The following is a 17,041-nucleotide window of genomic DNA, read 5'->3' as shown; positions in this document are numbered from 1 at the left end:
TACCATCCCTAGCACGTGGAGCCCGGCCAGAGATCTACCATATTACTATTATTCAAGAAATTTACGCATGCACAAACCTGATAGATTCGTGCCTAGATATTGATGTTGTGCTCTAACCTGTCAGCTTCTTCATCTCATCATTTTTGCTTTCATTAACCCGTGGCCTTTATGGAAATATCGCATATCTTTATAAACAGTTGCAATAAAAATATTTCATTTTTAAAGGTTAACAGCAACTGCAGATATAGTTGCGTAATTCACCAAAACGGAGCATGTGTTAGTCTTGGAACAAAGCTTCGCCAGAAAATGCCGTTTTGATCCAAGGGATTCCGTTCTGGAAGGAACAGTATCCAAGATGAAATATTAATTGAATCATGCTTCCTGGACGGCAAAGGTGTGCAATGGATTATTACCACGTGAAACGCTTAGCAACTCTTTCCACCACTGAAAGATCCTAAGAGTGTGTGTAGAGTACTAAGGCATTCTGTACAAACATTTTGTTTTTACGTTATGCCAAATTATTTTGTATTTAAATCAAAAAAATTCAACAAAATAATCAAAAAATGGAGTCTGATTACCACTGTAACAATCTGTAGTTCAGACTAAAAGTGAAAAAAAAAAACAACCAATCTGCTAAGATAAGCACGGAGTTATCCTCTTGTTCTTTTAACAGAGAGAATTTACAGTAACAGCAATGCAATGTATGATTATCTTCTCTCAGATTTGGCAACGAATAATCTATACCACTAAAGACAGCGTCATCTTTTTCTGCTACACCACGGACATCCCACCAAGTTCAATATGGAAAAATATCCGTTATGGATAACTATTCAAAAATACTCTACATCCTCCATATTCTTCCGATTTAATCCTGTGCGACTTATGGTTATTTGTAAAAATTAAGGAGATCCTACGAAACAAAACGTTTGCGAGCAGTAGTTTATCCCGTATTAAAAAAAACGAATTAATATTACAGTAACACTGACTGGACATTGTAATTAAAAGAATTATACCCTCTAAGGCCTTAAGACAAACAAGAACAAAATCTGGAAGTGGTGTCCTATGTATAAAGGTGCTTAATCTCTCATTCCCTTTGATCAAAATAGTTTTAATTTTCTAACCATTGTAAGAAAAACACAGAATGAGCAATAGAAAAACATTACATGCTCTCAAATGGTATCATCACGGCTATTTGAAGACTCAAACAGAAACCCTGTTAAACACGAAACAGAAATGTAATTTTAAAATATTTAAATATCTGTTTCTACGAAGTAGTTTTGATAAATGACACCAATTAAAATGCATTATTTGCTGCTAAATAATATACCTGCAACCCCTTAGACAATAAAATTCATCCGTGCGTTTTTATTACCAAAAATAACGAATACTAGTTTGCTATAATTAAATTTATGACTAGGCTATTCAGATCCCTGCTTGCATCAAAGTGTTAAATATTTTTTTTTTAAAACATTCATCTAAAATAAGGTTATTAACTTTTAACACACTTAATGTGTTTTATCGACCGAGTGGGAAAAACAACATTCGCTTTATGACGTTCTACTTATCTGGGGACAGTAGCGTGTTCTTGGCTTCCAGTTTTTCTCTGTCTCAGACTAATAAAAATTTCATTCAGCTAGCTGCAGTTGTTTTCTCTACAAAAACTTCGACTCAAAAAGAAAAGAAACTTAAGTTCTTCGTGGTGATTACGACAGGAAATAAACTGAGTATTCTTCTCTCAAAGAAAATATAAATATTGCGCAAACTTTCTGTGTCAGCCAAACCAATTGGAATGAACAGAATTGCTTATCTACTTCAGTCTCAATTTTAAGGACAGCGACGAATCCAAGAGAAATGACTGTGCTCAGAGTGTATGAAGCCAACAACTGGAGGATTCCTTTTATTTCACGGAATTCGATGGATGGAGTGTTTCAATAATCGGGACTCGAGTTCAAAAAGCAAAAGTGCATGCATTTTTAATTTAATTTCCATGTTTTATCAAAATAGATAATAGAGAGCCCGATCTGATCATTTTAAATGACTGCATCTCTTTCTCATTTCTGTATAGGTGGCGTGGATCAAGCTGGACACACAGACGTTATTGAGCATCCATACCCACGTGATCACGCGAGATTCCCGAATTAGGGTTAGTAACAGTAATCACCGTCAGTGGTTTTTACACATCCGGGATCTTCAGGTGATGGATCAGGGGTATTATATGTGTCAAATCAACACGGAACCCATGGTTAGTCAGCTGGGTTTCTTAGATGTCATGGGTAAGTAAAAAGAAGAAAAAAAAATACGTGAATTTAAACTGATATAATTGTTCAATGCGTTTTTGATTCATTTTGTCCGCAGCTTTTATGAATAGCTATTGTCAATATATCTTTGCGATAAATAGATTTTTTTTTAAGTATTTCTCATTATTTTTTTGTTAATTCCGCTGGGCACGCATTAAAATTAATGTTGGTGATTACAATCGCACTAAGGAATGATGAGAAAAATAAGGGGTTGGCAAAAAAAACCCACTGCTACAGCTTTCCTCCAAATTACAAAGGTACAAAAGTAGAGTGTTTGATCAGCACGTTCATCAACATTAAAGACAGAACTACAAAACGAAATACTTTCCTTATTCAAAATTAGACAAAGACTTTCCAATATCTGCATAACGCTTCGAAAAAAAAAGTAGGAAAACAAAACAGAGTGCACTTAAAGAATACGCAGTCGTCGAATAAATACAATCAATCTTAAAATTACAAAAGGAAAGCAGAACCAGAATGAGAAGACTGCCTCGCTGCTCCTCAGACATTTCAGATTTCATCATGCGATTGACGGCTTCGAGTATTATCTTGCCGTAATCTAATTAACTCCGGTTGTCATGACAACATAGCTTCCGGTTCTGTGCACGATTCCTTTACCTATGGAGAAAATGATGCGGTGACACAGGGCTAATATCCTGCACCTGAAGGAGCATCCGGGTATTTCCCAGGAGAGAAATAGCTATGGTATCGAGTTGCGTTAGAAACTGTTTGAATATTTTAGCCAGAATTATGTCGTAAAGTTGACACGCGCGCACGCCTTAATTGTACACGTCAGTTGCCAAGAGGAAAACGTAGACACCCAGTAACAAGGATTCAAATTAGCAATGCCATGAAGAAATCCGTAATCAGTGTGCGGGAATGGAGAGGGAGAAGAAGACTTTGTTGGGATTACCAATATCTTTTCTACCAGCATACAGTGACAAGGCATTCGTCAATGGTACTCATCTTCAGTAACCCAAGTTGGAGAGGCCTACGAAATAAATGATTGCACTTCACAGTTGGGAAAGTGCCAAGAGTTATCTGCAACTAAACCTCCTGGCGTTTTTATTTCAATAATTCGTATTTGCTAAATACAGTTCATTGTACTTAACAGTAATGACTAATTCTTTCCTGATATATTTCCGATTTGGACTAATTCAGAGAGAAACTACGTTATGTTAGTTCTGGTTCTGTGATTTAAAGTGTAGTTTCACAGACGTGCACATCAGCAATGAAATCATTGTACGCAAGGTCTGTCATCAAATTTAAACATCGGTCAAACCACAGATCAACTCTAAAATTCGATCCATCTGTGAATCAAATAAGAAAAGAATTGCGATTAGTAGCTACCGTCTGGTAATATCTCCAAAGTTTTTCTTAATTCTTTTAGTAAATTGTCGTCAAGTGATTGTCATTGACTCTGGAAGAACATCAGCCAATACTGTGTGAACTCATTACAAGCGGCATCATCAGCGCGATAAGATTTCCATCAGCCTTTTAACTACCTACTGGCATTGCTTGAAATGGAGTACAATACATTTTCATCGCCCACTAACAATTTCGACTTTTTTCGGACCTTCAGCTGCTTATCTGATTCCATCATAATGACAGTCGTTATGCTGCTGGTGACTGGCATTGTTCAAATCATTATCACACTTAAGTAACAGAACCTTTAGGAAAATACGTCAGAGATTGCCATCGCAAATTATTTCAATATTTTAACCTGTTCTTTGGTTACTGCACTCATTTCCAATGATTGTCCTATTTTCTTATTCGTATCTTAACTTTAAAAAACTGAACATTACAATTACTTCGCGTTTAGTTTGTTATTAGGCAACTTTAGTTATTCATTGTCTGCAGAGCTTTCCATATTGCACCAAAGAAGCTATAGATACCTCCATACGTCATTCAACCCGTTCGACCGCATCTTGCAGATGGGTTCCAGGTCACAGGGATTCAGGTGCCAAATGCAGTTGGCGTTGACACCATGCAATGTCTTGGTTAAAAGGTTACATTATCCTTTGGGTCAAAAGAGAAAACTGACCAATATACTCCATCGGCGACAATATTCATATAGACTACAGCTATCAGATGCTCTTGCGACAAAGAAGTTAGAATGACCAAACACGCCTAATGAAACGTTCTCCAGACCATGGACGCTGTCGCTACCTAATAGTCTGTGCTTCTGACCCATGCCTAGAAGATCCACTGTATAATATCGTTTTAACAAAGCGCAGAATCCATCGTTGCCATGAAACAAAAGGAAACACGATGCTCAAAACCAACAAAACTTTTAACACTCTTCGATTGTTCAATCAGAAAGTTCCTGGAGTCATGCCAAGTAGATGTTGCACGGCATGGAGTTGGAAAATAGATTTAAACTTTAAAATATGTGGTATAACTCAACCGATTGAAGAGACATCGCGTTATTCTGTAGAAAATGGCCGCAGACTGCACTTTTTGTACATCACTGAAGTTGATTCTACCATCACTGGCCTTCTTAGAACAAAATAAACATACCACTCCTCTCTCACTCCGTACATCCATTCTCCTTTCTGTCACATATCTTTCTCTCATTTTTATTCAAACTGTATACACTCTCACGACAGCAAACTTAACCTCTAGACACCAACTATCATTCTTCATCCAAATCATGGCCTGCCGACCAGTGAGGATATTTTCCCATTTCTTGGCGCAATTACTAGTACATAAATACTGCGCACGTTAGGATGTAGCAAAAACTACCAGCGGGGCTATCTTCTCTTTCATTAGACTGTAAAAATTCAAATGAAATCAAATGTTTTAATATATCTCTATAAATTTCTTGCCACGGTTCTTTTAAAACAGCTGCATATATGACTAACTATTCAATCATAACTATTATAAAAGTGAAATAATAACTAGATACAAGCTATTTGTACGAAAGGATAACTACGAGAGACGAATAGAACATTATCAGAAATATCTTCTGCTTGTATTTATCGTTGAATACACATATCATAACGTCCAATAAGTGGTACCAAATGAAAGTACTCAAGTATTACTGAAGTATCGAAACCTGGTGGCTTCAAATAAATCATATATCAAGGTAAATTCAGATGTGGATGCTTTTCCTCTCTGAATAAAACTTGTAGTGTGAAACCAATAGCCAATGAACGGGATGGGAAACAACAGCAGCGGCTCTTGCGAACCAACAGGATGACCATGACGACGCAACTGACTTTAGAGTATAATTTCTGGCATTGCAAAACACTTCGCAGCAGGACTATTCGACGAAGTTCCATCGCGCGGGGTATCAGAGCAGACAGCCGATTCGATATCCTTTTCCAACTACGTTTCACAGACATCTGCATCTCACCTTGACACGAACACCGCGGATGGAAAGGACAAAGTTGACAGTTGAACGAATCGTTATTTCCTTTTGTATAATGTCAATTGAATACGTATGTTGGGATGATAACAAAAGATGGTGCAGACAGTGCAGATTGGTGCGGGTATGTTTTGCCGGAATACCCTAGGTTCTCTGATACGTGTGCAAGATTTCTGACGAAAGATTTCTTTTGCATTATCAGTGCGGACCATTAACACACGTCGAAGTACTTATTCCTCCATGACAGTGATGACGGCTTCCAGCAGGATAATGCACCGTGCCACCACGCCAGACGTGTGCGGAATGGTTTGCTGAAGACTCTATGTACTCACCTTCCCCCCGATTTGAAACTTAAATGCCATCGAAACAGCTCTCGGATGAGTTCGAACTGGTTACCAGATCTGTAAATGAGCCACCCCAAAATATGGAATAATTACTGGATGGCACGTAGATGGTATGAAGATCCACATCTCCAGATGTACTTAACCACCTTGTGACATACACCACGATTTATGGAAGCGGTTCTTCGAGTCCATGAAAACTCGACTTGATAGTTTTGTTTCAATGTCCTTTCAACGTATGTACTGATATCACATTTGAAATGTATGTGATGTCATGCATATCGAATGCAAGTCAAATGAAAATGAAATATAGTAAAATTCCGGTTACAACAAATATCGTTTTAACGAAATTTCACTATAATAAAATACTACTAGTTTCGGTCGACTTCAGTTAAAAAAATAACTTGTGGATCTCGTATATGTTAAGAAAATGCACGCGAAATGATGCACAATAGCAGAATAAATATGGCATTTACAATAATGGGTGTGTACAAGTTAGTGCACCGCAAGCAATGTTATTCAGCTTCTTACCATAGTGGGTATCTCCTCAGTAGAAATGCGTTGCGTATGGAAGATGTGTACCTTAACATCATGCCATGCCTTGCAGACAATGTAATCAGAGCGAATTGGTGTACAGCCTTTGATGATGGGGCCAGGAAGTGATGGGTCTGCCTAACCATTATGAATACACCGTGGAAATCATCCAGAAATTGCACTGGGAAATGATTCAGCATCCTTCGTACAATTCAGACTTGATACCTTCCGATTTTCGGCTTTTTGGTGACTAAAAAATGATCTGACAAGACCTTCGTTTCCACATGGACAACGAAGTGGAGGAATATATGGCAACGATGCCAACAGAAGCCAGAATAGATATGAGCAGGTAATAGAATATCTGGTGTACAGATGGAATGAGTCCATAATTTGCGGTGGTGGAAAAACTAGTTATTGTTAAAAAAATAATTCTAGTTTTCATTTACATCTACATTTCCTTATCTTTTTCTAATTTTCAATTTTAATAATTTCGGCCACCAGTATTTCTGTTATCGAGAGTTCTAGTAGACGCCGTACACTTTAATTGGAGAAAAACTACAGCACACTGGACGAATATTCTTCTGTTTAAATCCCGACTGAAAAACTTCGATATCAATGAGCTAACTGTTCACTTCTGCTGGCGTCCATTGAATGTACCAGAGATATTTTAGGAAATAAACTTCGAATTCCAAGAATTAAAAGCTAATCTGTCAGTAAAATATGAATAATTATTTCCTCTGTAACCTCTTGTCCGTTCACATTTGTAACTGCAATTCATCTTGTGTCGAACTCAATCAAAATTTGACTGCTTTAAGACAGCTGTCAGCTGTTCATTTTTCATGGAAACAAATTGGCGTTTATCCTATAATCTTCCCACAACAGAAGAAAATAAAAATAAAATAACATACATACACAGTAATTTCACCAAATCGATCTCTGGCTTCCATTTATTTGACGTCATAAACTTCTAGAAAGAGTAAAAAATTTAATTCTTACAGTTTACTGAAATTTCTCAAAACACACTAAGCACGAAAATAATTTATGGACCATAAATAACTGCGCCTCTTGGAAACACTACGCTCTTGAAATAGCATGCAAACACTTCCTTGTGACTTCACCAGAGTAGCTTACAATATTTTTTTATCTGTTCATATTCAGCGTGTTATTTGGGATTACTTCTTTCCAGATAGCAGACTTTATATGCCATTCCCTAGCATGCTAGACATCGTTGTTAACGTCCTTTGAGCAAAATGGTTCGCAGAAGTTCAAAGAAAAAGATTTATGTTCTCCATAATACTTTCCTACTATAAAAATTCGCTGTTGACTTAACAGTTCATTAGAGGTAACATTCATCGTGCAAGTATGGATTTGCATGGATGCTTAACTTCTATAAACCCGTTTGATTTCACAAAACCAAATGCTGAAACTATATGGTTTTGTACAAACATAAATCACCTTCCAGAATATACGAATTAAGAATAAAGCAACTTCCTATGAAGAATATAAATTAAGTTATATCAGCTGTCATGCACAATCCACGAAATGTAAATTTTAAGAAGGGGACACGAATAAATACTTGGATTTGAACAATATAAACATATAGGGACACGAATATATAATCTCTTCAGAATGTCTTTAATAATTAAAGAACATATTATTCTTACCATTTTTATTATAAAAATGGTTCTGCTCTGGAATACTTTAAAGCCCTTAGACGACAGAGAGCAAGAGAGAGAGAGAGAAAATATCTTTAAGAACTGAAATATAAATTATCTCAAGGAATTCTGATAAGGTAGGTTTAAGAAATGTCCAAAACTGTTCAACAAATTGATTCAAAATCATGTTTAGGCATTTTCCATGGTAGAGATAGCGCTCGATCCCTGGATATTCATAATTACATATTTATATACAGGAACTCTGCAAGAAGGTACAAAGACATGATATCTCATCGTACACCGAGTGGACAGAAATCATGGAATACCTAGGCCCACTTTTCGCCCAGATAAGGGCAGTCACGCGTTGAGGCATTGAGTCCACTAGTTCACGAAAGCGTTCCACAGGCATTTCAATCAATGCTTGCTGCACCACTGTCCATAATTCCGTCGCATTCCTGGGTGGAGGATCCAAAGCTCGAACGGACCTTCCACAGCATCCCAAAGATGATCCACCGGGTTCATGTCCGGTGAACGGAGAAGCTATTCCATGGTGGTAAAATCGAATGCTCTTCGAACCATGTTCTAGTCACCAATGCTCTGTGACGACGCGCATTGTCTTGCTGGAAGAGTCCATTACTCGTGGGTGCACGATGACCATGAAGGTATGCAGATGGTCTGCAAGGATGGATACGTAACCTGGACCGTTCAGAGATGCGTCTAGACGTACCAGAGGTCCCAACGTGTGCCAGTTAAACACGTACAGACCATTACCGACCGTCCACCTGCCTGAACAGTTCCTTGTTGACATCACGGGTACATAGCTTCGTGCAGTTTCCGCCAGTTACGCACCCTCCCGTCCGCTCGAAATAACTGGAAACGAGACTCATCGGACAGGAGACCCGTATCCAATCATCCAAGTCCGGTGCCGATGTTCTTTCGCCCAGTTGAGGCGTAGAATCCTGCGTCGTGGTATTAGCGATGGGACTCTGGTGGGTTGGGGCTCCCAAAACCCATTGCGGCTAATGATCGCCTGATGGTCTTGGTGGAGATGTTTCTAGCGCCTCCCTCGTGAAGTCGGCGGTGATTTTTGCCACTGTCGCTCTCCAGTTGGCTGAAACAATGCGAGACAGACGTCAACGGCCACGTTCGTCCACCACCTTTCTCCACCAGCTGCGCTGTCCACGATGAGATGTTATTCCCAAAATGGCGTATACGCGATACACTCTTGATACTGTCGAACGGGGATAGTGAAATTTCTGTACCACCTCCTCCATAAAGTTACCCATGTGTCAGGCACCTACTATCATCCCTCTTTCAAAGTCGGTTAACTCACGACATTTATCCATACTGACATCGAATTGCCATCTACGTGAATACAATGATGCAGTGTATATACCTATATACCTGCCAAGCGGTGAGTTCGTCCACTAGCGAGAGGGATGACAGCGTCGCGTTGCCTAGCAACCAGGTATCCCATGAATTCTGTCCTTTCAGTGTATAAGACAATGGCTAGACCACATGAGAAATACTGCTTATAAGTTTAGAAAACCCTGTTTTTGGAAGGGTATAGATCTGTTGGAAAGGGTGCAGAGAAGAGCAATAAGATTAGTTGAGAGAACAAAAGGATATTCTTACCAAAAAAGAGTGAAGTTCTATAAATTTCAATCTCTGGAAATTAGGCATCTAAGTGGTAACCTATGTGAAATGTATACGGCTTTAAAAGGGATAAATAAACCAAATTCTGATGGCAGCTAAAACTTGTCGTTGCAGAATAGATGTGAAAATTCGCATTCATAAAAAGTGTAATTAATTGTTGGAATAATTCCACCTTGTGTTATGTAAGTGGGCAGTTGAATAAATTTAAAGAATGTTTGGACAAATATTAAACAAAAAAGAGGAAAATAAAGTGGGTTTTTTTTGTTTGATTCTGCATAAGCTTTCATTCTTACATCGTGTTGATAATACTAATAAAGCAGCGAGGAAAATGTTAAGGCTACATGCGTACGCGATGAATTTGTCCAATCCATAACTCAGAAGTATCGTGTGAGCAGGATAGATTTCGCTTACATTTGTTTATTAAGAAAGATAATAACCCCCCCCCCCACTCAAACAGGCCAATTAAAGAATAGTTAGGGTTGATTTCCACCTTCATGACGCGGTACATACCCACAATTTCTCATTGAGGCAAAGAAGGATCTCCGTATTTAAGTTTGAATTCCCCTCCATGGCAACTGCATGATGAGGCTTTACGTTGCAGTTTTCATTGGTCTATACTGCATTGAGGAAGAAGTTAATCGATCGGCTAATCAAAATTGTTGCAGTAACTGGGGAAACACGCTCAAGGATGTTGTGAGGCATCGCTTTGGGTGAATTAGGCGATTTATTTTTCAATTATCCTTGAAAGAACCATGTACAGAAAAAGACCGAAAGCCACTTTATTTCCACAGAATTGGAACTAGTCTCTCCAGAATGCATTCGACATATGAAATCTCTAGACAATAATCTCATTGGCTAGAGATTTCATATTAAATTGTCTCTGCGAATCCCTCATTTAAATCGCCGCGACCTTCAAGAATATGGCTTCTTGAAAGATGCTGTCTAAAAAACACAATCTCTGAATTTACTAGAAGTGACGCATGTGATTAGAAGAGAGCCTTTCAATATTGATGCACGGACTTTAATAACACTACGAGAATTTGCGCTCCTCGACTAGCATAAACTGACAATCAAGATGGCCTCTAATTTTTCTGTGCTATGATAAATTTAGCTAAAAGAAAGGAAGTGTAGAGAAAGTGCTGCCAACAATTTAAACATTGTTTCAATTATAATTTAGCACATAATTGATGATTTAAGATATGCAAAATATACAAATAGACAATGCTACAGTATTTCTGAATTATATTTCGTAGTGCGCCTCTTTGTGCAATCATATTTATCAACAGTGTTTCCTCACTCTTTTATTTATGAAAACCTCAAACACGAAAGGCGTTAGATCCTATAGCAGTTAGAATCGTGCATCAGTTGAAAGTTGAGAAGGTGGAACAAGATACTTGTTGATATTAAGCTTGAATTTCTGTAAATTGCAATTTTCGAGAAATACGTGTGAAAGGAGGAGGTTCCTTCTCCATTCACATCTGAGTGTCACCGAAGATAAGCAGAAGAATCCTTTTTTGTGAGATACAAGACAGGACTGAGTTTTAGAAGGATTGAAATCAACTAATTTATCTTTGCCCCACTCGAGAATTACCTGGAGATCAGCATTTAAGGAATTAATATTAGTAATGACCACATGGTGCAAGGATGCCTATGGCTTAGGCTGCACGGGCAAAAAATTAAAATAAATAATAATAATAAAATAACAAAAAATACATATAATAAAATAATAAGAATAAAAACAAATTAATAATAATAAGAAGAAATTTTAAAAAAAATAATAATAATAATTAATAAGAGAAAAGAAAATGGACAACCTATGCATTTCTCTCCTCCCTAAGGTAATTATCCAGCTGACCTTTGAATTTCCCCAGACTGTCAGCCTCTACCACCCGTGTAGGTAACTTATTCCAGTAATTTATAACTCGCTAGCTAAAATAAAACTTCCTGAAATCCAGTCTAAACATCTCTCCCCCTCGTAATTTGAAATTATGGCCCCTAGTTCTAAAATCATTTATAGCCGTGAAAATTTCGTCTTTATTCATTTTGATTTATGCCTCTCAGAGCCTTAAACACCTCAATCCTCTAAGGTGCCTAGTTTCCAAGCTCTGCAACCCACATATTCGAAGTCTTTCCTCATAAGGACGCCCTTTTGCCGATCTCACCAGGCGTGCTACCCGTCTTTGCACCCTTTCAAGAAGCTCGATGTATTTCTTTAGATGCGGTCTCCATACTTGAACCCAGTATTCCAAGTATGGTCTAATAATAGCCTTATACAATGGGATTATGACGTCCTTATCTCTACTAGCGATTGTTCGATAAATCATCGATAGGACACAATGGGCCCTTCTTGCAACCAGTCTACAATGCTCGGAGAACTTCATATCTGACCGTATCGTAATACCCAAGTCCCTTTCCTCCACTACCTGCTTTAGTTCAACTCCGCCAAGTGTATAAGTTATTTTGGGGTTACTGTTCCCCAGGTACAATACCTTATACTTTGCTGGATTGAAGCATAGGTGCCATTTTTCTGACCATCTCTGAAGTCTATTTAGGTAATTCTGAAGAAGCTCTGCTTGGCAGCAATCATTAACTACTCTACCAATCTTTACATTATCTTCAAATTTAGACATCACGCCCTTTATCCCTTCATCGATGTCATTTATGAAAATCAAAAAAAAACAATGGTCCTAATACTGATCCTTGGGGAACCCCACTTCTTACATCAACCCAATCTGAGGAATCATTTATCAGAACCATCTGCTATCCATCTAAGGATTTTCCCTGTGATTCCAACCTGTTCCAGCTTATAAAGTAACCGCTCACATGGGACTGACTCAAATGCTTTGCTGAAATCCGAATAAACAACGTCGAAATTATTCCCCAAGTCCAGCTCTTGAGTGACCCTGTAAAAATACCTAACCAGATTAGTTAAACATGATTTTCCCTTTACAAAACCATGCTAAGTATCCTTCAGAATTCCATTTCTATATAAGTGATCCTGAATTCCACCCTTTATCATAGTCTCCATGATTTTCCCTACTACTGAAGTTATACTAACTGGCCAGTAATTTCCCAATTGACTCTTTGAACTGCCCTTATGTATTGGAGATACATTGGGACTTTTTCAATCTAATGGAATCATTACCGAGTCCAGTGAGGCTCTCATAATTATCCTCAATGGTTCAATGCACTCACTTTCCGCCTCCTTTAAGATTATAGGGTAAATGCAATTAACCCCAGGAGGCTTACTGGCCTGTAAGCTCGAAAGGTTTTTCCACTGAAATTGGTAGTGGATATTTGAGCAGTTGAAGCTGTTTGAACAGGGCAAGGTTTCTCAAACTGGAAGGTGGAATACAATGCGTTATCAACAAAACTATGGATAGGATTTCCAGTCAATGGAAGAAGGTCATTAATATACAAGTGAAAAAAAGTGGGAGAAAGAACTAAACCTTATGGAACATAATTAGTGGAGAAGTTAGAAGAAGAAGAGAGTCGTCTACGATCAACCGCAGTAAGCGGTCAGAAAGAAAACTGGATACCCAATTACAAAACACAATAGGAAAACCATAAGAAAGAAACTTATTTAGAAAACCTCAATTTCCCTCGAATTATTCGTAGGAAATTAGGGTACTATTACTATACTTATTCTTACCTATTTTCTCCTTATGTTAGCATAAGCTTTCTTTTACACATGTATAAAATAAATAAAAAAACACCACATCTGAAGTGAAAATTGTGGTTGGCACTCGTTTTATGTATTATATTCTGTATATTCGTTTCAAAGCTATCTGTCGGGCTAGCTGTTATCTTGCCTGTTTACTGTTAAAGTTAAAGTTTAACATAGATTGCCTTTATGTTTATCATTTGGACATAATTAAACAGGCAGATAACAATCAGAAACAGATAGCCGTACTAATTATTGGTTGGATGTATTGAATGGTGTTAGCCCTTGAAAAAGTACCATTCAAAGTATCCTATTATCAATAATTATCTGCATGATCATTATTTTATGTTATTCTGTTTTATTGCTAATTATATGTTTATTTCTAGGGTATAGCAATCTAAACCAAGACGGATTGTCTTAATCTTTATAGGGTCTTTTGACCGTATTGCCGGCTGAGTATTTTTATGGCAATGTTTTAACACACTTTGAGTCTCTGTATAGTACCAATTATACTCTTACTATAGTAATTAGATGACAGACTGATGTAATGTTCAATCTACAATTGATGGCATTAATCTGATCTGACAAACTTTTACAATATATATTGGATTGCAATATTAAAATTCTTTTATTAAGTGCGATCACACCCAAAAAAAAAAAGATCTTTCATTTTTATTTCAACTGAAACTAGTAAAATATTTGCATAATTTCTGAAACTTTCATTTGTACACAGTACCGCCCTCGATCATAGAAGAAGAAACCAGTACAGACACCGTTTCAGACGAGAGATCAACGGTAAGCTTGAGGTGTCGAGCGGCTGGTTACCCCACTCCGTCTATTTCTTGGAGGAGAGAAGACGGAAAAGAAATCAATCTAGGACCTTTAGGAACGCAAAAATATCCTGGTAAGAAATAACCCAGTTTTTCCTATTACAGTTGGCTTAATCTCAACATAACTTGACAGTCCTCCCAGGAAGTTTCTCCCAAAACAAAACGACCATTGCATTTTATACGAGAATTATTGTAATACTTGAAGTTCTGTTGATTGCCAAATGGTCTTACTTCTAGTATTGTAGGCTTATAAGGCAGCATAAATCTCACACATTCTACATTAATCTATTTTCATGGTGTCTATATATATATATATATATATATATATGAGTTAAGTTAATAATGGTTAGAGTTTTTTTAAAAATAAAATATGATATACTAGCTTATCAGGTAAACCATAAACCATGGTGAGTACCCAACGTGACCTGGAAAAAATCAATCTATGCCATGACATAAGCAATAAAAATACCATTAAAATGTTAGTTATGGCAATCAGATACATTGCAAGGGACTTTTTCGAGGGCTAACCCTTACAATGTATCAACTATAATTAACGAGCTATCCGTTTCTGTAGTCATCGTCCAGCATAACTATGTCCTAATATACGTAAAATAGTATTAAGTTAGAGCCAATGGTATAAATATAAAATTAGTAGTAATTTAGAGCCAAATAGTAGTAATAAATCCAAATTTAGCAGTTAACTGGCAAGATGACTGTTAGCCCGACGGATAGCCAAAATATTAATATATATATATATATATATATATTAAGATATATATATATATATATAGAGTGACCAATGATTGAACACGAACAACATAACATTAAGCTACAGTAAATGACACCACTGATTTACTTTATCAAGTACGACATCTACACGTTACATCTTGGGATTTCCCATGCTAGGTCGGAACTGTGCACATCATAGATAAGCAAATGTCAAACTGAATGACCTGTATATACAGGGCGTTTCAGTTAAAAAGCACCAAAGATAATCTTGCTTATTTTTAGAGTTAGGCTTATTTTTCAAGTGAAAATATTTTGTCATATTTGGGCTGGAGTTTTTGAATTCTACATTAAAATTGGATTAGATGTTGGATTAAACGGAAATATGTTTCCATTCCTCAAACAGAACGCTAATTGGGAAAGAGATCCACGCTTCCATTGACTAGCATTAATACCTCTCCAGTTCAATCCACAGTACAGTGGTTCTGTTGGGATCAGATCGCGCTCCTGGTGGCCAATCTATTAATGAAATATTATAAGTTGACCTAACCCAGCGTACGGCTGGGTAGGATTACGCTTCTGATACGGCTCTTATCGTTGAGCTTATTCTTAATAAAAAGTTAGTCAGAAATTTGCGCAAACTCAGAACCGTTTAGAAACAGTTCTTCTGGATAACATGACCAAGTGTTCCGATAATAATTATCATTATTTAGGTTTTTAGGAGATACGAATAGCTGTCTGGAGGTGTCAAAATACGCACTCCCCTTAGTCTAGTCGATGTTAAACTGAGCATAGCCACTTGCCTTTCTTTTCCTACGATGTCTCAGACAAAATTTGCACAATCAATATTTTGCATAAAATATTCTTATTCGTTAGTCTCCTAAAACTCCGAAAAGTAAGGTAATTATTATTATTATTATTTTAGGGTTACCCGTAATTAAATACATTAACCCGTATTTGTGTCTGTAAATTGCGTATGTTCTATGGTTGATTTGCCTGTTTTGCTGGACGAAAAAACCCCAGTTACTGGGGAGAAAAACCAAAAGTAAGGTAACACATTTATTTCTTAATAATGGTCAAAGGGAATCAGATGAAACGCGGTTGAGAGAAAGTTCCGTGAATAACGTTCAAATGGACCGCCAGTGCAGTGTTGTGGTACTATCGCCTCACAGCAGATTCCAGTTGCAAAATGGCAGCTACTGTGCGACTATGGTCCAAACCGGTGTTCGTGAAGTTATTTGCTTTTTACAAGCAAAAGGGTCTTCACCAAATGACATTCACCGTGAACTGGCTGCTGTGTATGGCAAAAAGGTGATGACAGGTGTGCTTTTGGTGCAATGAATTTAAAGAGGGCCGTGTTGACATTGAAGATCGACATCATGGCCACAGTGTTCTGGGATCGCCAAAGTGTTCTGTTGGTGGATTTCTTGCGGAAGGAAGGAACAATCAATGCCCAGGTCTACTGTGCAACGTTGGAAAAACTGAAAGCCAACATTCGATGCACGACAACGCAACTCCACACACTGCCCACACCACTCGTGAGTCGTTGCGCCGTAATCGTTGGGAGACTTTGTCACATTCCCCCTACAGCCCAGACTTAGCGCCTTCAGACTTCCATTTGTTCGTCCCTCTGAAAAAACACCTTTCAGGAAAGCATTTCACCACGGATGAGGAAGTTCATCAGGGGTGCGATGTTGCTTACTGCGTGTGGGCACGGGCTTCTTCAGTACTGGTATTGATAAACTGATCCATCGTTGGGAAAAGTGCATCAATAAAACTGGAGACTTTGTGGAGAAGTAGTCCATGTTCACTTATTTCTTGGTGTGTAATTTCAACTTCGTATTATTAAACATCATCGAGAGAAAAAATGTGTTACCTTACTAGTCGGAAACCCCTCGTACCTATAGTATATAGAGCTATAAATATTATTTTCAAGGAATCAGAACGTAATAAAGTAACACTAGTGTG

The 17,041-nt window shown here is 37.6% G+C and overlaps 1 protein-coding gene across 1 annotated transcript in view; it reads left to right on the top strand.

Annotated features, from left to right (window-relative positions):
* Positions 1-17,041, top strand: part of LOC150083256 (lachesin-like) — a 467,532-nt gene that overhangs the window by 405,804 nt on the left and 44,687 nt on the right. The window contains exons 3-4 of the mRNA XM_090378452.1: positions 2,066-2,273; positions 14,251-14,421. Coding sequence (XP_090234578.1) covers positions 2,066-2,273; positions 14,251-14,421 — 379 coding nt within the window. The remainder of the gene's footprint in view (positions 1-2,065; positions 2,274-14,250; positions 14,422-17,041) is intronic.

This window comes from Mastigoproctus giganteus, chromosome 7 (genome assembly GCF_048544385.1).
Source record: "Mastigoproctus giganteus isolate SK-2022 chromosome 7, ASM4854438v1, whole genome shotgun sequence".
Taxonomy (NCBI): domain Eukaryota; kingdom Metazoa; phylum Arthropoda; class Arachnida; order Uropygi; family Thelyphonidae; genus Mastigoproctus; species Mastigoproctus giganteus.
Note: the sequence above shows the minus strand (reverse complement) of the source record. Positions and strands in the feature narration are given on the sequence as shown.